Genomic DNA, 23,028 nt, shown 5'->3' on the forward strand with positions numbered 1-23,028 from the left:
CACCCAAATCCTTCATAGCAAATGCTGAATTTAGCTTATGTTTCAGGGCATCAAGACTAGTCTTATGTTTCCCGGCAAGCAGCATGTCATCAACATAGAGAACAAGTATGATGGGACTATTATCTTCATCCCTTTTCGTATACAAACAATGATCTGGATGGCTGCGTGTAAAGCCTTGAGACAGCATAAAAGTGTCAAACTTCTTATACCACTGTCGTGATGATTGTCTCAAACCATACAGAGCCCTTTGCAGTTTGCATACAAGTTCCTCGCGTGTAGGAACTACAAAACCTTCAGTCTGTTTCATGTATATATCCTCTTCAATGTCACCATGCAAAAGTGTTGTCTTTACATCCATTTGATTCAATTCCAAATCAAGCACTGCAACGAGAGCAAAGAGGACACGTAAAGTTGTAAGCTTTACAACAGGAGAAAAGATTTCTTGAAAATCAATTCCTTCTTTCTGTGCATATCCTTTTGCAACCAATCTTGCCTTGTACTTGGGTTTTTCATCCACGATCTTAATCTTGTATACCCATTTGTTAGGAAGAGCCTTTCTTCCTTTAGGCAATGGCACAAAATCTCAAGTATCATTTGCATACAAGGATTTCATTTCCTCTTGCATCGCAAGCTCCCACTTATTGCTTGACTCACATGATTTTGGCCTCTTTATATGTAAGAGGTTCACCCTCATCTGTCAACATTACATGATTCAAAGAGGGGTTAAATCTCTGCGGTTGCCTTCTCAAACGAGTTGACCTACGTACCCAATGATCTACATTCTAAGGCAACGGTTCTACATCATAAGGCAACTCATTTTCAGCTCTATCATGTTGCGGAAAATCATTTTCAGCCAATTCAGGTGGCTGTCCATCTTCATTAGGAGCATCAAAATCATGTCCTACCTCTTCTGGCTTAAGGTTAACCGGCTGATTACAATTTCAGCTTGCGGTAATGCATCACGAGGCTCTTTTTCAACATCAATGGGTGGCACGGAAGGCTGAAATCTCACTGTTTTCTTGTCAGCATCATATTTTGTAGCATTCTTAAGCAATTTTGCCTCATTGAATACTACATCTCGGCTGCGTATTACCTTTCTAAACTGTGGTAACCATACTCTATAGCCCATTTCACCTTCTTTCCCATTACCTAGGAAGACTCCTTTAATGGACTTCATATCAAGCTTTGTTCTTAAGTCATTGTGTACATGAACAAAAGCTTCGCAGCCAAATACTCTCAAATGATCATAAGAGGCAGGTTTGCCAGACCAAACCTCCTCTGGAATGTCATTTTTCAGCGTACTATTAGGAGAGCGATTGCAAATATGAACTGCAGTTTCCAATGCCTCCCCCCAAAACTCTTGGGAAAGATTAGCGGTGGACAACATGCAACGCACTCTCGCATAAAGTACGATTATACCTCTCAGCCACACCATTAGAAGACGGATTAAGGGGCTGTCAACTCCCTTTTAATCCCATTTTTATCAGAAAAACGCTAAAATTCAGCAGATACATACTCTCCTCCATTATCAGATCTGAGACATTTAAGCTTAGTACTCTTTTGCGTAGTGACAAAAGCATGAAACTTCTTTAAAGCATTAAAAGTCTCACTCTTACTTTTCAACAAATGCACCCATCCTTTCCTAGTACAATCATCAATGAATGTAACAAAATACAATGCACCACCAAAAGACTTAACAGGCATAGTGCATACATCGGAGTGAAAAAGATCAAGAGGATTAGCTTTGCGAGAGACACTAGAGTAATAAGAAGATTTCTTTTGCTTTCCATAAAGACAATCGTTACAAAAATCCAAGTTTTTGCCTTTTACATCAACTCTCTTCAGAGAGGAAAGCACATCAATACTCTTTTGGCTCATATGGCCAAATCTCTTATGCCACAGTTCCGTGTGTGAAGCAACTTTAGCAACAGCAAGAAACTTGCCAGGCAAAGCTTTGCATCGAAGATAGTACAAAGTACCTCTATTAGACCCTTTTGCAATAAGCATAGAGCCCTTAAGCAACTTCCATGAACCCTCAGCAAAGATGGTAGTATAACCATGTGCATCTAACTGGCCAACAGATAGCAAACTTTTCTTAATGCCTGGTACAAACTTGACATCATTTCTTAACCATTGTTAAGAGCCAAACGCATAGTACCCATTCCCTCAATATTGCAAGCAAAATTATCACCAAGGTACACCTTGCCATAATTGTCTACAACATATGTAGCAAAACACTCCAAAGATGGAAACACATGGAATGAAGCACCAGAATCCACTATCCATGACTGGGATAGGCCATCATTAGCATTGAGCAATGCATCAATGACATCTTTCTTCAAGATAAGCATGTCTTTTGCATTAGCTATCACCAATCAAGATTTCCTCAACGTCTGACAACTCCTCAATGACCACACTAGAGGATACATTTGCATTCTCAGCATCCCTGGAGGAATCATTTGCTGATTTTTCCCCTTTCTTCTCATCTTTCTTCTTCTTATCTTGCGTTTCCTTCTTCCGTTTCTGCTCTTTCTTGAAATACCTTCAATCGGGTTTCTTGTGACCCTTTCTGCCACATTGATAACAAGTGACATCCTTATCCTTTGTCTTGCTCTTACTTCTATTTTGAGTCCTGTTGCCCGCATCACGCTTGTGATTTCTTCCTCTTGCATTGTAGGCAGAACTGCCACCTTCCCCACTAGACTTGCGTCTAATCTCTTCATTGAGAATAGAACTTCTCACATCGTCATACGTGAGGGTGGGACTGTTGCTCAAAGAGAGAACCAAGGTTTCCCAAGTATCTGGCAATGTCATAAGCAAGAAAATAGCTTTCAACTTATCATCGAATTGCTGAAGCTCACTGTCCTGCATCTGACTCAACACACCTGTAAAAGCACTCAAATGCTCAGAAGCTGACTTTGAGTCATCAAGCTGCATATTCACCAACTTTCGCATCAAATGCACCTGGTTCACAGGCGTGGTGTTTTCATAATTGGACTTTAGCTTTTGCCATATTGCATAAGCAGAGTCCAAACTCTTGATGTCCGTCAAAACGTCATCATTGATAGCCATTTTGATGTAGGCCATAGCCTTCTTATTCAACTTGGCCTACTCTTTGTCAGACAAACCTGGCGGCTTATTCTCTACCAATGCATCTTCACAATCCTTTTAAGAAAAGGATACCTTGCATGCGTTCTTGCCAAAGGTCGAATCCTTGACCATCGAACCGTTTGATTTTTATCAAACTTTTAGTGTCAGATGCGGAAGAGGAAGAAGCCATTTTAATTCAACCACAAGTGTGTATACAAGAGAGATGCAATAGGCTGAAAATTTCAGCAAATAGGAGCACCCACAAGACTTTGTATACGATAGACCACAATTTCTTTACATGAAACTGTCCAAATCTGAAATTTCAGCCGAAAAGTGCAATTTCAAGCACCTGTACTCAGCTTTTCACTCAATTTGTCACGACAAACATCAATACATGTGATCCCACAACTTTGGTACACCTGCGTATTGCTGTTTTGACATGTTATAACCTGTAAATCACCTGTTTTGACCTAAAAACAGCCAAATAGCCTGTTTTGGGCTGTTTTGACAGTTTCGGTGACGTTTTCGACTCCGGAAGCAAGGGGCTTTGCGATGGAAGCGAAATTGATCGTGGGAGAGCAATTTTAACTCGCTGTCTAGCAAACTACACAGGGCTTTTTTGAAACCCTAGGGCTCTGATACCAGTTGAAAGCGCGAAGCAGAAGGTACCTGTAGGTGCGCGTCGCGATGTAGTGCAGGATTAGGGCAAGAAGCAGGAGGCGGAGTGCAACAGAGAGGAAGCGCTAGGGGTCGAAGCAGGGAGAGAGATAGAGAGCTCACGTTTTTGGGGAAAACTTACTTTTAAAAACTCAATAAGTGAGTTTTGGGTTTTCCCACTTTTATTATAAGTGACTTTAAAAAAATGTGTCCAGGTTCATATTGAACCTGGACAAAGTATAAAAATGTACAAAAAGGGGGTTATTTAGGCCTTTAACCCAACATGTTGAACTGAAGTTCCTGCTGCCTCTTCTGCCAAAAAGTGCTAGTGTTAGGTTTACTTATATACTTGCTTGCTAAAATTGCCCTACCTAGTTCCCAACAAAAGTCACTTAAAAATAATAAGTGAAAAATGTCAAAAATAGGGAAAATAGATCTATGCACTGTAAAAATGCTCCTGATGGGTTCTGATGGAAATCTGATGGTCATGCTGTGTGCAACCAGAGGATATGCATCTACTCTTAAGTGCCTGGACATGCACGGTCTGCGAACAGACTCACAAAAGTGCCATAACACTTTCTAATCTAGACTGACTTGACCGAACCGAACCGAAACGAACTCTAGTCATGAAGTAGCTTGCTTGTCCACATGCACATAGGGTTAGATGTTAACGTGACAAACCTGCACCAAATTAGGGTTACATTCCTTCCATAAGGTCACAGACGACCACATCATGGTTCTTCAGCTCTTGGACAGACAGTGTTCCTGTGGCGGTGATGGTAGTCCCAAGACATAGCAGTCTCACCGGACCTCCAAGGTCATCAACTCGTAAAGAGACATTTACTGAGAGATGTCGAGAAATTTAAGTTATAATCTGCTAGGGTTTCCATGGCAAGCATTTCAGGATACCCCACTATGCCAGAAGTTGCACTCCAAAGGAAGATGTCAGAAACCATATAACTTCGGACAAAATTTTTCTTGAAAGCTGGCCAAGTCCTTAGGGTGTGCGGCTTGGTAGCTATAGATATTAACATCTGCATGGCATTGCTTCTGAGAAAAATAGTGACGTGAAACAAATCTGGATCCTTCTCTTGCAAGTGATCTTTTGGCTTATGCCTTGTACGACATGAGCGATGAAGACGGGGGCGTGCCCGATGCGCGATGTATGAAGGGTGGGAGTCTCTAATATGCACGGGGTCGGGTCTCAAAGGTACTTCAAATAAAATTCCATTAGTCTATGGTTTGCTTTTGCTCCTCTTTGGTAGGACCGATATGCCGAGGTCAGGTCCGGAAGATACTTCAAATAAAATTCCATTGGTCTCTGGTTTGCTTTGTCTGCTCTTTGGTAGGACCGATATGCGTTCAGAAAAGCACACGACTGATGCTCTGATACCACTGTCACAAGACGGGCACCGCGTGCCAATAGAAAAGAACGGTTTGAATAGACTTTTAGCACTTCAATAACAACTGAATTGAGAGAGAGAGAGAGAGACGACATGCGACATGGAGTGGCAGAATTCCACCCCAGAGAGTATTGGCCCCAAACCTTGGCGTCTCTTTCGGTATTTCTTTATATTGCATCAACTCAGTACAAGCCGATATTCTTGACTCTGCACCTTCTCTAGGAAGCATGCCAGAGAAAAAGTCCCCGAAAGCAGTTCACATGAAAAGCCTTAAAGTCAAAAGCATCTGGTGTAAAAGCAACTGTTCCAAAAAGCTGGCGTTGGAAATCAGCCTTCGTAAATCGCGGAAATTCGTATAGGCTGCCACATCAGCATAGTCAACATAAAACGCAGAAATCCATATAGTTCTTCCACGTCAGCAGTCAATGGAAAATCCGAAGCGTCTGAACTGCTGCCTCGTCATTAGCTGCGCAATTCTTTGTGTGTCTGTGTGGGTTTGCTTTATTTTCTTTATGTCACTTGGGCCCCATCGGCCCATAAGTTGGTAGGACTTCTTCTCCTGTTGCTTGTTCTTTTTAGGGTTTAGGCCCTTTGGCCGGGATCTGCAAGTCGGGTCCGTTCTTTAGTGGCTTGACACGTCAGCAGTTTGTGACATTGTGATGCTTGTGGTCGTAGTCTGGGTGCAGTCTTAATCCAAGAAGGCCATGTCATTGCCTATGAGAGCCGATTGTTTTCAAGGCCGGAATTGACATCATAGATATATGAGAGAGAGCTTTTGGCGGTTATCCATGCTCTTACTGAGTGGCGACATTACCTACTTGGAGCCGATTACGGTCTTCACAGATCACCAGAGTTTATTCTACTTCGTGTCACAGAAGTAGCTATCAGAAAAGCAGATGTGGTGGGTGAACATCTTGTCACAGTTTCACTTCCCGATTGTCCATGTGCTGGGACAAAAGAACTTGGTGGCAGATGCTTTGTCCCGGAAGCCGTTGGTCTTGGCTATTTCCGCGATACATCATAGAAGCGTCAAGGATATGGTCGATCAGTATGCCACAGATCCAAATTTTGCAGATGTATTCGGTCAAATACAGAATGGGGAGGTAGCAGCCGTATATTCCATTCGGGATGGCTACTTGATGAAGAAAACGATGTTGTGCATTACACGGCCGTTGAGGGAAAAGGTTATAACCGAATGCCATTGTCCACCATTTACGGGTCACCGCGGCATTGATACCACCTTGAAAGGTGTGAAGAGATACTTCTTTTGGCCGACACTCAAGAAGGATGTGGACGATTTTGTACGCAGATGCTTGTTATGCCAGAAGGTCAGCTTTGACAGGCATAAAGCACATGGATTGTTACAATCTTTACCCATTCCCACCCGCCCATGGGAAAGTATTGCTATGGATTTTTGCTGATCTCCCGAAGACACAGAGTGGGCATGATTGTTCTGGAGTGTTATTGACAGATTTAGCAAGCAAGCTCATTTCATTCTAGTGAAGAAAACAGTCAAGCCGGATCACTTAGCGAGACTGTTCATTGCCTAGATATTCAGATTACATGGCATGCCTGAACAATTGTCTCTGACAGAGATCCCTGATTCACGAGTTTGTTTTGGAAGGCTATTTGGAAGAACATTGGCACACAGTTGCAGTTCTTGTCATCTTTCCAGCCGCAGATAGATGGGCAATCTGAGATTGCAAATTCAGTCTTACTGGATTTGTTGAAGTCTTACATATTGGATCAGAAGACTCAATGAGAAAGGTTTTCACCTTTGGTGGAATTTGCCTACAATAACATGATTCACTATTCGACGGGAAAGGTGCCATTTGAGATTATTGAAGGTGCTCCGAAGGTTCCAACCTAAGATTTTTGAAGCCGGCCAGTACACGAGGGACTTAGACACTGCTTTTGCCAAGGTTTGGGAGGCTTTAGAGAAATCTCAGGAAAGACACAAAAAGGCAGCAGATGGACACCGTCACGATTTGAAATTAAAAGAGAACGATTGGGTGCTCTTACGCTTTAAGAAGGCACGCTTGAGAAAGAAAAAGGGAAAGGAGCGGCTTTTTCCAAAGCTTAGCATGAGATACTATGGACCTTTCTAGATAAAAGAAAAGATAAATGATGTCTCCTTTAGACTGCAGCTTCCGATACTTGGAGAATTCACAATGCTTTTCATGTGAGTCTCTTGAAGCCTTTTAAAGGCGATGTACCCGATGATGGGGAGCAAGATGAGCAACCTGAAGTGGAGGAAAGCGAGGAGATACTCGCTCCAGAACAAATACTGGCACATAAAGATAGAAAGATTAAAGTTAAAGTGATAAGGTGGTTCTGGGTTAAATTCAAGAATCATCCCGCATTGGATGTGAAGTGGATGGAGGAGGAGGACTTGGCAGATACTCCTCAGATTGTGAACTTTTACCTTAAAGCATTCGGTTTAGCATAGTCTACTCCAATAGAACCCCAATTTCAGCATGACCAAATCTAGTGTAGCGGGTATGCACAAGAGGGAGTCACTCCTCCTTTGTCGACAGATTTTCCTGATACTTTGATTTGATATATAGTCACGGATGTCCCTTTGGGTTTTAGGGATACTGCTGAGCTGACAATATTCTATTGTATGACTTTATGAACTAGAATTCTCGACAATGAAAATGATACTGATTGATTTGTACTTGACTTGTTTGAGTGCAGGAACTAATAGACGAAATGATTGCAACATTTCGGTCTAATAAATCTCTATAGACCTGATTGCAATATGGATTAGTTAATCGGGCATTTGTGAGGTTCCGACTAGATCTAGATGCGATTGCTAAATATGTTGCCGATTTAAATGGTCTGAGATTTGGAATGATTTTTGAATGTGATTTGTAATGTGATGTCAAGTGATGTGACTATTGATTGGTACATGTGCTAGATGTCTTGTTCCTAGTGCGTCGGTACTAACAGTCAGTGTCTCGTAAGACAGTTTATGGCCTCTGTCTATTTTGCAGGCGTAATTGAGGGCGATTACAATGCTTTCAAGAGGGGGGTATGTCACAAATGGGTGACGTGGCATGGCCTTGGACACACTCACAGAGTGGGGCAGAAGACCGGACATACACCCAGACTGACGGCAGTGACACGTGGCAGCTATACGGCAGGCTTGGATTTTCCGCCGCAAGTCCTGCTTACATGCTGACGTGGTAGGTGTACGGATTTCCGCTTTTTACAGTGATGTTGTACGGAATTTCTGCTTTTACGCTGGCTGATTTTGAAGCTTTTGGATCAATTGCTTTATTTTGAAAGAGCTTTTAAAAGAGACTTCTTTTGGGGCTCTGCTTTTGGGCATCCCTTGTAACCTATAAATAAGTGGGCAAGACCCTCACTTCTCAGAGCATCTGGACGCAGAGTTTGAGAGTGAGAACCCTCCCACTCTCTTGTAGTTTGAACACAGCTTAATACCAAAAGAAATACCGAAAGGGGCGCCAATCTTTGGGGCCAATACCTCTAGGCACGGAATTCGGCTGGGTCGTGTCGAATCAAGTGTGAATTGTGTACTGTCTTGAAGTGAATCTTTGCTGTGTCGCGGTAGAATCTTGACTTGGTGTGTCCAAGTTTTATATAGCCAGGCAACGTTTCAAAACGCATGGGAGAGAGCACCACCGACAGGAGCAAAGGGAACAGGGCGCCGCCGACAGCAGAGGGGAAAGTACACGGGCAAGCTAGAGAAAACGCTGGCGTTTTGATATGCCACTGCAAAGGGTGGTGGATGCTGACAATGAGATCTCTTCCTCTTCTCTTTACTTTGCAGCTGCGCCTCCACTAAGATTCTTCATGCAGGAGCTACACCAAGCTCTGATATCATGTCAAAGTGTTGACGATGCGGAAGCGTAGAGACCAAAGAGAGAGAGAGAGAGAGAGAGAGAGAGAGAGAGAGAGAGAGAGAGAGAGAGAGAGAGAGAGAGAGAGAGAGTCTCCTAAACCAACCAACCTTGGCAATGAATAATTGAAGTGTATACAATGGAGGCAAGGGGTTGCTTATATAGCAATCCCAGTAAATTGCCCTACCCAAGACTTTGACAAAGAAGTAAAATAAATATCTAAAAGCCAAACTAAATAATGGGATCACATTAGGCAGTTCACTGGAGATGCCAAAACTTTAATACCCTTGGACACCTATATATTGGGCCAGGGGATACACACTTCCACACCTCATCACACAGAGATCATCTGGTCATTGTGTATTGGGTCTCCTGCTCATGATAGTCATTGGGGGACTGATCGCCCCCTCTTCACCATATCTCTAGCGTTTGTGGTCTCTCTCTCTCTCTCTCTCTCTCTCTCTCTCTCTCTCTCTCTCTCTCTCTCTCTCTCTCGCTTCCGCACACGTGCACACACATTGAATGAGTCTGTTTAAATGTTATGGTCATGTGAAGGGTCAGCGTCTTGTCATATTGTTTGATTCATGCAGTATGCATAATGTGATTAGTGACTCTCTTGTAGAAAGAGTCCGCTTGGAGGTTAGCCTGACAACTCCTCTCGAGGTGTTTGATATGGACTCTCTCATTACACAAGAGTGCCTCAATGTGTTATTCACTCTTCAGTAAGCTTCCTTCCGTAGAAGATTTGTTGTGTCTTCTCTTTTAAGATGTGATATGATTTTGGACATTTGATGGTTTCGTGAACATAACCCTCTCATTGATTCGGCAAACAATACGCTGACTCTAAATGCCAAAAGTGACTCCCATGATCGTGCGTGGTGAGGAGGGTTTTCATTCTTTACCTCTCTTTTCTCATGTGCATGCTCAAGCGTGAATTACGAAGTGGAGAGCAAGCGGCATTCATTTATGCCTCTCCAATCACTCAGAACCTCAAGGCTCCAGAAAGGTATTCAGGTTTGTTTACCAAGCATGAGCACCTCTTTTTGCAGGATGATCTTTCACCCCGTCTCCCTCCCGAGTGGCCGGAAGACATCGCATAGAACTCACGGAGGGTGTCACAAGACGGGCACCGCGTGCCAATAGAAAAGAACAAATTGAAACAGACTTTTAGCACTTCAATAACAACTGAATTGAGAGAGAGAGAGACGACACGCGACACAGAGTGGCGGAATTCCACCCCAGAGAGTATTGGCCCCAAACCTTGGCGCCCCTTTCGGTATTTCTTTATATTGCATCTATCACAAGACGGGCACCACATGCCAATAGAAAAAAACAGACCGAACAAACTTTTAGCACTTTCATAACAATTGAATTGAAAGAGAGAGACGACACGCTACACGGAGTTGCAGAATTCCACCCCAGAGAGTAATGGCCCCAAACCTTGGCGCCCCTTTCGGTATTTCTTTATATTGCATCAATACAGTACAAGCCGGTACTCCAGACTCTGCACCTTCTCCAAGAAGCATGCCAGAGAATGAGCCCTAACCTCATATTTAAAGGCCCTTGGCCTAAAAAGCAGTTTACATGAAAAGCTTTCAAACTCAAAAGCTTTTGGTCCAAAAAGCAATGCTAAAAGTTACCAGCGTAATTTACGGAAAGCCGTACAACTTGCCACGTCATTAGCTAGCACAAATGCGGAAATCCGTACAGCTTGCCACGTCATCATGTCAGCGCAATTTTCGAAAACTACCACATCATCAGTCTGTTACATCTCCCCTTCTTGAAAGAGAGTAATCGTCCGTGATTACAATATATCTGCAAAACAACTCAAGTTAGCTCAAGAATTTCCAAGGGACATTTCGAGAGACAATCAGTTTGCTCTTTTTATTAAGGAGTTAGCTTCTCCTTTCTGCTCTTTTGATCAAGAAGTTAGCTTCTCCTTTCAGCTGTTTTGATCAAAAGCTTCTCCTTTTTGCTCTTTTGATCAAGGAGTTAGCTTCTCCTTTCGTCCAGATCGGAACTCTTGATGTTCCGGCGTAGTAAAATTAGCCATCACACCCAGACTGTACTGATCTTCCACTGATCACCCATGCAATCTCATCCAATTAGGAATATTCAGTAATTGGCACATCACAATGCAACACAAATGCTCACATATGCATGTTACAAGACATAGAAACATAAAACCGCGGATGAACACTCCTCCCGCATAACCTAACAAGGTCCGGGTCGGGAGATATTCAATGACTCCCTCATCACTCCTCCCGCATAACCTAAAAAGGTCCAGGCCGGGAGATATAGAGGCCTTTTACAACCAAACGCCCCCCAAATTGCAGCCTGCGTCGTTTGGAGGTGCTGAGAGTAACCACTGCTCAGACTTCTTAATACTTCTCCCGCATAACCATCCAGGTCCGGGCCGGGAGTCACAACAACAATACTCCCCCGTAAATAACCACAAGGGTCTGCGCCATGAGTAAAACAAAACAACACTTTTTAATCATTCAATACCCCCCGCAAATAACCACAAGGGTCCGGGCCATGAGTATGAACAACCATTCTCAAACATAATTTCTCACTACTTCACTCGGGAGTAAAATCACCAATCATTGAAACCAGTATTAAAACCAAAGTCAAACAATTCAAATCGACACCAAGACAGGTTCAAAACAGATACCATTCATTTCAAACAACTTCCAAACAGGATTACCAAATAAGTTCTCGAACAGATTTGAAATTTAAAAAGCAATCTCGACATCAGTCGAGCTCGAAAAGTCGACCGACTTTCCATCTTGAAACCTGTACAAAAAATTAGGGTTAGGTTCCTTCCAAGAGGTCATAGCCGAGCATAGCATGGTCCATTTGCTCTTGGACAGACAGTGTTCGTCTGGCGGCGATGGTAGTCCCAAGACATAACAATCGCACTGAACCTCCAAGGTTATCAATTCAAGAAGAGACATCTACTGAGAGATGTCGAGAAATTTCAAGATATAATCTGCTAGGGTTTCCATGGCAAACATTTCAAGATTCCCTTCTCTGCCAAAAGTTACACTCCGGAGGAAGATGTCAGGAACCATATAGCTTCGGGCAATTATTTTCTTGAAAGCTTGCCAAGTCCTTGGAAGTGTGCGGCTTGGTAGCTATAGACATCAACATGTGCATGGCACTGCCTCTGAGAAAACAGCAGCTCGAAACAAATCTTGGATCCTTCTCTTGCAAGTGATCTCTTATGGCTTATGCCTTGTAGGACGAGCGGTGAAGACGGGAGTGCGCCTGATGTGCGATGAAGTAAGGGTGGGAGTGGTTAAAGGCCCTTGGCCTAAAAAGCAGTTTACATGAAAAGCTTTCAAACTCAAAAGCTTCTGGTCCAAAAAGCAATGCCAAAAGCTACCAGCGTAATTTGCGAAAATCCGTACAGCCTGACACGTCATCAGCCAACGCAAAATGCGGAAATTCGTACAGCCTGCCACGTCATCATGGTAGCGTAATTTTCGGAAACTGCCACGTCATCAGTTTGTTACAGCATCAACACAGTACCCGTTACTCTGGACTCTGCACCTTCTCCAGGAAGCATGCCAGAGAATGAGCCCTAACCTCATATTTAAAGGTCCTTGGCCTAAAAAGCAATTCCAGTGAAAAGCCTTTAAACTCATTAGCATCTGGTTTAAAAACAAAGCCAAAAAGCTGCCAGTGCAATTTACGAAAATCCATACAGCCTGCCACGTCATCAGGCAGCGCAAAACGCGGAAATCCGTACAGCCTGCCACATCATCATGCGAGCGTAATTTTTGGAAATTTGCCATATCATCAGTTTTCGCGTGTGTGCGGGTCCTGCTTTATTTTAATTGTTTATGTCACTTGGGGCCCCATCTAATGGGGTCCCCATAAGTTGGTAGGACTTCTTCTTCTGTTACTTGTTCTTCTTAGGGTTTAGGCCCCTCGGCCGACTTCTGCAAGTTGGCTGCATTCTTCAGGGCTTTGACACGTCAACAGTTTGTTACAGAGGGGGCACAACCAGTCAGCAAGGCTCTCTACCGCTTGAACAAGACTCAAGAAGAAGAGTTAGAGCGGCAACTCACGGAGTTGGTGGCCAGAGGATTCATATACCCTAGTGTAGGTCCTTTTGCTGCTCCTATTTTACTTGTTCGCAAGAAGGATGGTTCGTCTCGTTTGTGTGTTGATTACAGGGCTTTGAAAAAGATAACCGTCAAGAACAATTTCCGATGCTTCACATTGAGTATATCCTCGATAGGCTCAACGGGGCAAAGGTTTTCAGCAAAATCAACCTCAAAAGTGGATACCATCAAGTAAGGGTATGTAAAGGCGATATCTACAAGATCGCCTTTTGCATAGAGCAAAGGCAATGGGAATATGTAGTTATGGCTATTGGATTGACAGGTGCCGTGGGTACATTCAACCGTCTCATGGTCGGTCGTTTTGGAGATATGATCGGCGTATGTGTGTTTATCTTTCTTGATGACATTCTCATATTCTTTGCATCGTGGGAACAATATAAAAAAGATGTAGAAAAGGTTTTAGTCCGTTTGGATAAGTTTTAGCTGTACATTGAAGCTAAGAAGTCGAATTTTTTCTAACTGAAGTTACTTATTTGGGTTATATCATTTCTGCAAAAGGTGTCAAGCTTGATCTTGCAAACGTAGAACAGGTTCGTAATTGGGATTTTGCGCATAGAGAATTTTGCATGCATTGTTGCATCCATGACTGATGTTTCGAAAGGGATAAAAACTCGTCGACAACGCGTTGTTTTGCCCGAGGCAGCCGTTGAGGCTTTCGTAGCTCTCAAGGTTGCTGTGACCGAAGCGCCGCGTCTCGTCTTTGCCTCTAGGGATGGCCCCTTTGAGGTATGGACGGATGCGAGCAATGTCGCCATAGGTGCTGTGCTTCAACATCATAGTCGTCCAATTGCATTTCTAAGTTGGAGGAATTATTCAGTTTATGACAAAGAACTTCTGTCTGTCATTCACCCTCTCAAGTATTGGAAGCATTTTCTGTATGGTAGAGAGTTCACAGTTCGCACACATCATCAAGCCCTCAAGCCGCTCCAGTCTATGCCTAATGTACATTGGAGTGATCGCCAAGCACGGTGGTCACGGTATTTTAAAGCAATTTGATGGTTTGATCGAGTATGTGACTGGTAAAGCTAACCTTGTTGCAAATGCGTTAAGTCGCAAAGGAAAGATTTTGGCTCTTGAGTCAAGATCCACAGTTTCTATTCAGGTTGTCTCTTTCGATAGCATGAAGAATCAGGATGCAGATTCCGAGTTTGGTAAGCAATGGTTGCAGGGTCTTGCTTTCCAAGGGCCCAACAACTATCTCATTTGTGAAGGTTTGTTGTATTTTCGTCACCGTCAATGTGTGTTGCCCTCTTTCAGGACAACATATTGCACGATACTCATGACTTTCTCACAGATGGGCACATGGGAATGAACAACATTTTGGAAAAAATAGAAAGATTCTTTATTGGCCTAAAATGCGAAAAGATGTGTTTCGTTATATCACACAGTGCACCATCTGTCAGAAGGTAAAAGCCCTTAGGGGTAGGTAGCAGGGTCTCTTGATGTGTTTGCCTATTCCCGAAGGACTTGCAGATCACCCCTAGCGTTTTGCAACTTGTAGATCAGCCCAGCGTTTTCAGTCTCCCGCAGTCTGAACCAGCAAAGCATGCCAGTGGTTTTCGTTTTCAGCCATCGACACTTGCAGATCAGCCCATAGCCTCGTAGATCTCACCCTTCTCGCAACAAATCTTCATCATCCCTTCAGTTCAGCCAGCGTTTCCAATTCAGCCCGCGGATTTCGGATTTCAGCACCTAGCGTTTTGCTAGTTGTCATCGCCGTCATCACCATCGTCGTCGTCGTCGTCGTCGTCGCCGACATAGTCCCAGTTCCCCGCAACAGATCAGCCCTTCCAGATTTCAGCATATCAGCCCTAGCGTTTTCAGTTTTCAGCCCGTCCTCGTCGTCGCCATCATTGTCGTAGACATTGTCGGCAAGTCCATTGCATGTAGTCCATTGTACCAGATTTGTGCAATCGGAAGCATAGACCTCTCTCACCATAGAGAGGGGGGCCCTTTGAAAGCCCAAAGAATTACAACAATTCAGTGGCGATTGCGTGATCAGAAAGCAGGAAGATTAAGGAGAAGATCAAGCAGGAAGTAAGCCCTCATGCTGTCCATGACGAGAATCATGTGATTTGTTTGCGATCATTGTACTTGCACTCTCTCTCTAAGAAGAACGAAAAGCTCTCCCTTCCTATATAAAAGGAACCCTTGAGCACAGCTCAAAGCATTGATCCTCAGCACTATCAACATGCACTTCCGCTGCACCTTACATTCACTTTTATAACTTGTAGCAACTTATAGGTCCTGTCCGATGGGTTAAAAGGACTAAAGGCTAGAAGGGAGCGTAAAAAGGGTTGATGTACGGACCCGCGATTCACGCTGCTGATGTGGTTGACCATACGCATTTCTGCGAATTATCATTTACGCTGTTGACCTGGCACTTGTAAGATTTCCGGGATTTACGTTGGCTGCTGGAGTGCTAGCTTTTGGGATCCAGATGCTTTTAGACTTGAAGCTCTTCATGTACATTGTGTTTGGACCAAGGCACTATAAATAAAGTGCCAGGGCCTCAATCTTAGGGAGATACGCTTGGAAACATTGCTGAGACGAGGACACTCGGACATTGTACTTTGTGAAGCATTAATAATAAGGAAATACCGAAAGGGACGTTAGTCTTTGGGGCCAATCTCTTTGGGCGTGGAACTTTGCCGTCCCGGTCGTCTCTGTCTCAGTTTTGTTCAGTTCTTTTAGTTTACTCACTTGTGTTGTGGTAGATTCCCGACTTGGAGTGTCCAAGTTTGTTATAGTATGTCACAAAGTGATGACGTGGCCTTTCCAACTAAAGAGGTTCTATTTAAAGCGCCCAAAAGGACCAAACTGACGAGGACTAGTTCCAGTGGCCAAATGTGATGATGTGGTTGACCGTATGGACATCCTTGAAATCACGCCGTGAATCATGGAGGTTGTACGAAAATCCCGGATTTTATGATAATAGGTTTTTGGTGCTAGCAATTTTATTTTATGCTTTTTGGGCCTAGGGCTTTCAAATATGAGCCTTGTAGGACCTCTTTCGCATTTGGGTGTGTGCAGATTGTAGAGTAGGATCTCCTCGATAGTTGTACCTTTGTCAGAGCGATATAAAAGAAATTTCGAAAGGGGCGCCAAGTTTTCGGGGCCAGTGCATTTGGGAGTGGAACTCCGCCACTCCATGTCTACCTTGTGGATTCTTCTCTCTCTCTCTCTCTCTCTCTCTCTCTCTCTCTCTCTCTCTCTCTCTCTCTCTCTCATCGACTTTGCACCTTATGCCCTCGTCAAGTGCGAGAGAGCGAGTACCACACACTACTTGAGTGCTCAGCTTTTGACCACATTAGGTCCTCTTTTCCCCATATATTCAGCCATGAGCTCTCCCTACATACCTTCCTCTCCCAACCACAATGTGAACTCTCTATTGCGACGCTCATTTCAGCCATTTTTGAGCATCAAGAGTCACTTATGACCTCCACTCACACCACGTGACATGTTCATTTGGTCCCATAGGCCATATTTGACCTCCGAGGACGATAATGGAACTCTCTCTCTCTCTCTCTCTCTCTCTCTCTCTCTCTCTCTCTCTCTCTGTGTGTGTTCAGTTGTGCTAGAAGTGCTAAAGTTTGTTCCAGTTTTGTTCGTTTCAACTCGCACGTGGTGCCCTTCGGTTACAGAGGGCGTGTCAGATGGGCCCTCTTACCCCCAAGTCAGCTTCTTAAGAAATGTGGCCAACTGCAAAAGTGGCCGTGGGAAGCATTTTCATGGGGTTTGAATGCTGACGGTCAACATCAAACGTGGACGCACTACCAGCTGGCCATTTTCAATCGATGAGTAGGGGCAGCCTACTTTTCTTAAACCAAGTGTGACCCCTCTACGGCTGTCAACAAGGAAGAGGTACGAGACTTGGGCACCTGCCCTAGTGTGACAGGGCCTTAGTATTGGACTATTCCTATCAGCTAGAGAGCTCATTGTACGCTGTTTGTATTATTCAATAAAGTAATTCCACCAAGGATGTTTGTTAAGGGGCCTATCTTAAGCTACACCTTCAAAGAGTTGTGAGAGGCACATGAAAAAGCTCTTCATTCTTTTTGTTTCAGTACTCAAGAGCACAAATATTGAAGCTGCCTTTATATCAGATAATCTTGCAAACAGGACAATTGCAATTGCTCTGATGAATCTGTTTGTTCGCACCAAAGCTAGCAAAGACTGTAGGAACTTAGAAGCTGTTAGGGTTTGGGTAGTAGAATTTACACTAATTAGCAATGCTTAGAAAGTAGGACCTAATTGAAATCAGGTTTTCTGTATGATGATTTTAAGGCAGATCAAGAATAGGGTATATGCTACTTTTTCTTCCTTGTGTTTTCTGACATTCATTCTCCTCCATTGATTTTCCATGTTCAGATCTCAAGGAGGAAAATTCATCCTTCGGATTGAGGACACTGATTTAGAGAGGTCAACTCGTGAATCAGAAGAAGCGGTGTTGCGCGACCTTACATGGCTTGGGCTGGAGTGGGATGAAGGTTAGTGGGTATTCACTCAAATTTTGTTTGTATATTGCATATACTTCACCAAATATAGGACCGTGTAAATTTGCTTAGTCACCTATCTCAACTAGTTGATCATTTATTCATCAAATTTTTTTCGTTGGCTTTAGAAGCTATGGGCAGATAAACAGCTGTATGCTCTTTGTGATTAGGTCCAAACAAGGATGGGGGTGTGGGTCCCTACCGGCAGTCAGAGAGGACTAGCCTTTATCTGAAGTATGCAGAGCAATTAGTGGAATCAGGTCATGCATACAAGTGCTTTTGCACTGATGAGGCAAGACTTTCTGCATGTTTACGTTTCTCTTATACCTTCCGTTTGCTGAAGGCTGTGAAGCTGTGCGTGTGTTTTTAGTTCGAGGAGGGTGAATCTTGGGAAACTCAGTAGTAGGATGTGAGCAAGATGCTCTTCCATCTTGTATTCTATGAAACTTCTCATCTCCTATGGTTGCAATCTTCTTATGATGTGCATCAGGAGCTTGAAGCCATGCGTGAGGAAGCCAAAGCCAAGAACCTGCCCCCAAAGTATAGTGGCAAGTGGGCAAAAGCCAACAAGGATGAAGTTGAGGCTGAACTAGCTAAAGGTAAACCTTATACATATCGGTTTCGCGTTGCAGATGAGGGCAGTGTGAAAATCAATGATTTGATTCGGGGAGAGGTATGTTTCAGACATTTTAAGCAGTTTACAACCACCTGTTTAATGAAATCTATCTCTGGTTGCGCTCATCGCCGCTACTTCTGATAATCTTTTAAGGTAGTATGGGCTCTGGATACTCTTGGGGATTTTATTATATTAAGAAGCAATGGACAACCGGTCTACAACTTCTGTGTGGCTGTTGATGATGCGACTATGCAAATTTCTCATGTTATTAGGTAATAAGGTTAATAATAACCAGTCCCTTTGCTACGATGCCTTTGATTTGGATGCTTCTTACAGTGTATTTTGTCAAAACCAACTTCACTCACTAAACAGATTGTTCCAAATAAACCTCTCTTTGATTTGATGATGTTAGTTATTCACTTCCAACCTAGGTCGGTTTATATTCTCACCATTTTGTTGTTTTATTTAGGGCAGAAGAACACCTCCCCAACACTTTACGCCAGGCGCTCATATATCAAGTAAGTCTGTCTTTTAAGAATGAAAATGTGGCTTAACTCTCACCATGCATGTGTGGATCGCAAGGCTACATTAATTATACCAAAGCACAACCTATGTTACAAAAGCTTGGGCATAGGTGGTCAGTACAATAATTTAAGACACAAATAAAGCTGGTACAACCATTGAAGAACCAAGGCTTTACGGACAAATGAAGGCTACAAACTGAGAAAAAACCTCTTCTTCAGGTGGTTTAAAAAATCCCTTGACAACATACAAAACAAGTGTAAAAGGGCAACAAGAAAGGTTCTGAAAGATGGTCCCTAAGAAGATCTGAACAGAGGTACCATAACCCACAAAAACTAGGAAGACCAGCCCCAAGATGAGAAAAATTGTTATGCCAAGGGATACAAAGCTGTGCTATAGCTTGCCAGGATGAGAGAGAAGAAGAACTAGGTAGACAGAAATGAAATGAAATGAAATGTAATAATTAACTTCTTCAAAAGGCCAAAATGACCTATGAGACCAAAAGGTTACATTTGGTGAATCTAATACCAGGTCTGGGTACAAAAAGTACAAAGAGCTGAAAAGAAAATAGTGGGTAGGGGTGGGGTGAAAGCTGATACACGGGGAATACAAAGGGGTGAGCTGATACAATGGAGCTCTCTGACAGTCGAGGCATCATATACATATACATCAGTATCCAAAATCAATGTCCTCCAAGGTAGGCACTCTGTCGGGACGGCTCCTATGTCACGCCAGTATGGTATGGATCCTCTGTCGCAGTCTGCGTCGATGTTGAGAGGGCCCCCTCATCCGTGGGTGATGGGACCTCAATAGAGAGTGGACAGCGGAGACCATGCACATTTCATGTACACTAGCAAGACATTTCATACATTTGACACATCAATGCTGCAAAATACAGAACATCTCAAGGGTCAAGACTTTGACTCCATTATTACCAAATGTTGTACTATTGGATATAGAGAAATGCACACTAGCAAAGTCTAGGTAGTGACACACGTCTTTGTCTCATGAAAGTAACAGAATTTGCAAGATATCTGTTGTCCAACTCAAAGAGAGTCTACATTGTACTATGTACACATGTGAACTTCCAATCTTAACGCCGTCATCAAGGTCATTACGCTTTCTATGGTTGAGCCAGACAACCTCATTAGCATGTCCTCAGGCAGGGTGAACACGTAGACGAATACTCTCGTGTTGTCTTTTTGGATCTGTAGTAGCAGGGTGTTCGAATGGGATACTACAGGCTCGACTCTCGAGGTTGGGGCTCGGGGACGCGGTGATCCAAGAGGCACATTGTCTAGCTCTCTTTGCAACTATCTTCTGTCTTCAAAGCATTGAATGAAATGTTGCATTCTATAAGCAGGAGTCTCCATCTATGCAACCTATTTTCAATCCTCATCCGCACCTTGCACACCTTGAGAAGCACAAGGTGCCTAGGAGAGAGGACCTGGAAGGCTTATGGAAGCAGGGCGACCCTCAAACTAGCAAAGTATGCAAAGAAAGTGGACCCCCTATCTAGCAAAGCATGCAGGAAAGGACACTTGTTGATACATGCAAGTCAACTGGAGTCTATGCATGGCAAGTAGAGTCCATGCATGGCAGGTGGCAGTTCATGCAAGCCAATTGGAGTGCATGCATGGCAGGTGGACACACATGCAAGGCAGGTGCACCAAGCGACCATACATCAATTGGGTGACTCATCTGCAGCTAGAAAAGGGCATTTTCAGCCACGGCGCTTCCACTCACAGACACTGCTAGCCAGGCAGGAGACCACATGTCCACCTTGCTCAGTTTAAACTCAGATAGAAGAGGAAAGTGTAGACATTTGGCACATTTGTTATGTTTAAACTTTAAAGAGACACACACACCCATCTCTATTTAAAGGGCTAGATAGCCGGTTGTACTGGTCTTTGGCGCACACACTCGCCCGGTCCGTTGTCTTATAAGCAAGTTGCCATCTCGAGTCTCTCAAGACTATTGTACTGTCACCGGCGTGTGACTACTATCTATCCTTTTTGTTGATTTCTTTCTTATTATCTATTTACTTTCACTTTTTGGAAACACCCCTCGGGAAATCTAACTGCCCTACATTGCATAGCTAGTGTGGAACTGTCCAGAGGGAGTCCAGGCCTGAGGGCAAGAGAGCACTAAGGTTGGACAAGGACTATGGTTAGCCAAGTGGGGTCATTGACTAGCCAAAGTGGAATCCTTTGCTACAGAGGCTACATTTGAGTTTTGGATGTGGCCGCAGTGTACAAAGAGGGTCGGATGACCTAGACAGATACAATGGCAGCATCTCCTAAAATTTAGGGAACTGCTATTTTGGGACCTGAAAATGTGTTGGCGTCATTACCTCCGGAATGACAAGGAGAACATTTTCTTACTCTGCCGTGAAGTCAACTGGGCAACCGGTTGGGAGATTTTTAGGCGGCAAACCCGAAACGGGAAAATGCTTGTAAATGTGCCAAGTGGCACATTCTGGTGCAGTTTCTAATGCAAGAGAGAGTTGGCGCTGAATTTGAAGGGAGGAGGGGCTGTTTTGCAGAAATTGTCACAGGTTAAGAGCTATGGAGTGCTTGCTTTCCCTCTTATGTACAGTGCGGTGCTAGGAGTGATGCCCTGCACGCTACGCACTGCCCTCTCTCTCCCCTTTGGGAGTATGTTATGCCCCTCTAGTGGGCTCTTCATTTGACCAATGTACAGTTGTGTGGGTTCATGCGCGATTGCCGAGGCAAGAGCCTCTTGCACAGGTACTGGATTAGCTAGCGGCTAATCCCCCCGCAGGAACATGTGAATTCGGAGAGGTTTCACGTCAGAAATCTCGTCTGATTCAAAGGGCAAGTAGCCCTACAGGTGCGGGAGCTTGAGGACTTGCTACGGATGCGACCGGCACGTGAAACGGAGCCCGAAACAGTGAATTACAGCCTGCTGTGTATTTTTGCAAGTTTAGGGTTTTGGCCCTAAACGGACCCTAATACCCCCAGGAGGTTCGGGGAGGCAAGGGGACCGCTGTATAGGTGATCTGGCGCATTTTCAGGGATGAAAATAGAGAATTCAGCGTGCTGCAGATTCTCGCCAGGTTTTGCAAAGTGCCCGTATGCGTCGGGAAAGTCAGTCAATGCATGGGAATACTGACTGTGAAGGGTCCTAGTACAGTTATGTTGCCGAAATCAGGCCGGAACAGTTGAAATTCAGCCAAGTTTGTGCGGGGCAGCTTGTAGGAATCCACAACATTTATTCCCTCTTTTGAACAATAAAGAAATACGGAAAGGGGCGCCTAAGTTAGGGGCCAATCTGGTGTCGGCCTTCTCATACAGGTGCATTCTAGCATCTGTATCCCATTCCCCTCTCTTGTGTCACTATAGCGCAGGTATAATAGATGACTACTAATGGGTGAAAGCTAAATCAAGGTTTGAAGTAAAGTCTACCGTCCTTTTTGGATTTAACAGGCCGGTTTCATGGTTCCATCGACGGGATTAAATCACTTTTTCCCATAGAAGTGAGCCTTGGTCAGTTTTGGGCTTGAAGACACAGGGGATCATAGACCAGACACAGGGAATTGCAATTATGGCTGACAGACCAGATGATGTGACTTAAGAGGTTTCCTCTTCACAGGGTCAACAGACACATGAAGTGGGTGAGTCCTCAAGACCACCACAGACAGATGACGATATATTCAGGACCCAGTTGGCTACTGCTGTGGCTATGTTCACACAAGTAATGCAGAATCCGAGGTTTTTAGCCTTTGTGCAACCTCCTGTTCCGTCTCAGCAAGTTGGGCCACTGGATCATATTCAAAAGCCTGTTAAGGCTCGAGCACAGGTGATTCATACCGCACAGTCAATGGAAACACCTGTACACTTGACGGAGAACATGCAGTCTCCACAACCTGTGCCTAAGGTGCAAGAACAGGTGGCTGAGATGCCAGTCTTTCAAGCTGTACCAGTTCAGCCCGCCACCTTTCAGCAGCCTATAGCTGGTTCTAATGGGCAGGGAAGCAACCTACAGGCTATGCAGCAGGTCTTCCCACCACCTTCAGTACACCCTGGCTATTTTGGAGGTGGATCGGTATTTCAGAGCATGGCTGGTCATGCACTTGGAAATCAGTTTTACACGCCAGGAACAGTGTTCGGGGGTGCTCAAACGATGATGCCTAACCCCATGTATGGTGTCACGGGCATTCTACCAGGATTTCAGAGCACTCAGGGCCAATTTGGGATGCCACAGGCAAATTTTGGTATGGCT

At 44.1% G+C, this 23,028-nt stretch overlaps 1 protein-coding gene across 3 annotated transcripts in view; it reads left to right on the top strand.

Annotated features, from left to right (window-relative positions):
• ERS (glutamate tRNA synthetase) overlaps positions 1-23,028 on the top strand; it is a 79,463-nt gene that overhangs the window by 27,296 nt on the left and 29,139 nt on the right. For 2 of the 3 annotated variants that reach the window (XM_086492665.1, XM_086492663.1), the window contains exons 2-6: positions 17,521-17,639; positions 17,816-17,937; positions 18,136-18,318; positions 18,415-18,533; positions 18,731-18,779. In XM_086492665.1, the coding sequence (XP_086348791.1) occupies positions 17,521-17,639; positions 17,816-17,937; positions 18,136-18,318; positions 18,415-18,533; positions 18,731-18,779 (592 nt within the window). Of the gene's footprint in view, positions 1-17,512; positions 17,640-17,815; positions 17,938-18,135; positions 18,319-18,414; positions 18,534-18,730; positions 18,780-23,028 lie in introns of those variants that run through there. The other variant, XM_086492664.1, reaches the window with a different exon arrangement.

This window comes from Adiantum capillus-veneris, chromosome 20 (assembly GCF_014529385.1).
Source record: "Adiantum capillus-veneris isolate H3 chromosome 20, ASM1452938v2, whole genome shotgun sequence".
In the NCBI taxonomy this organism is placed as follows: domain Eukaryota; kingdom Viridiplantae; phylum Streptophyta; class Polypodiopsida; order Polypodiales; family Pteridaceae; genus Adiantum; species Adiantum capillus-veneris.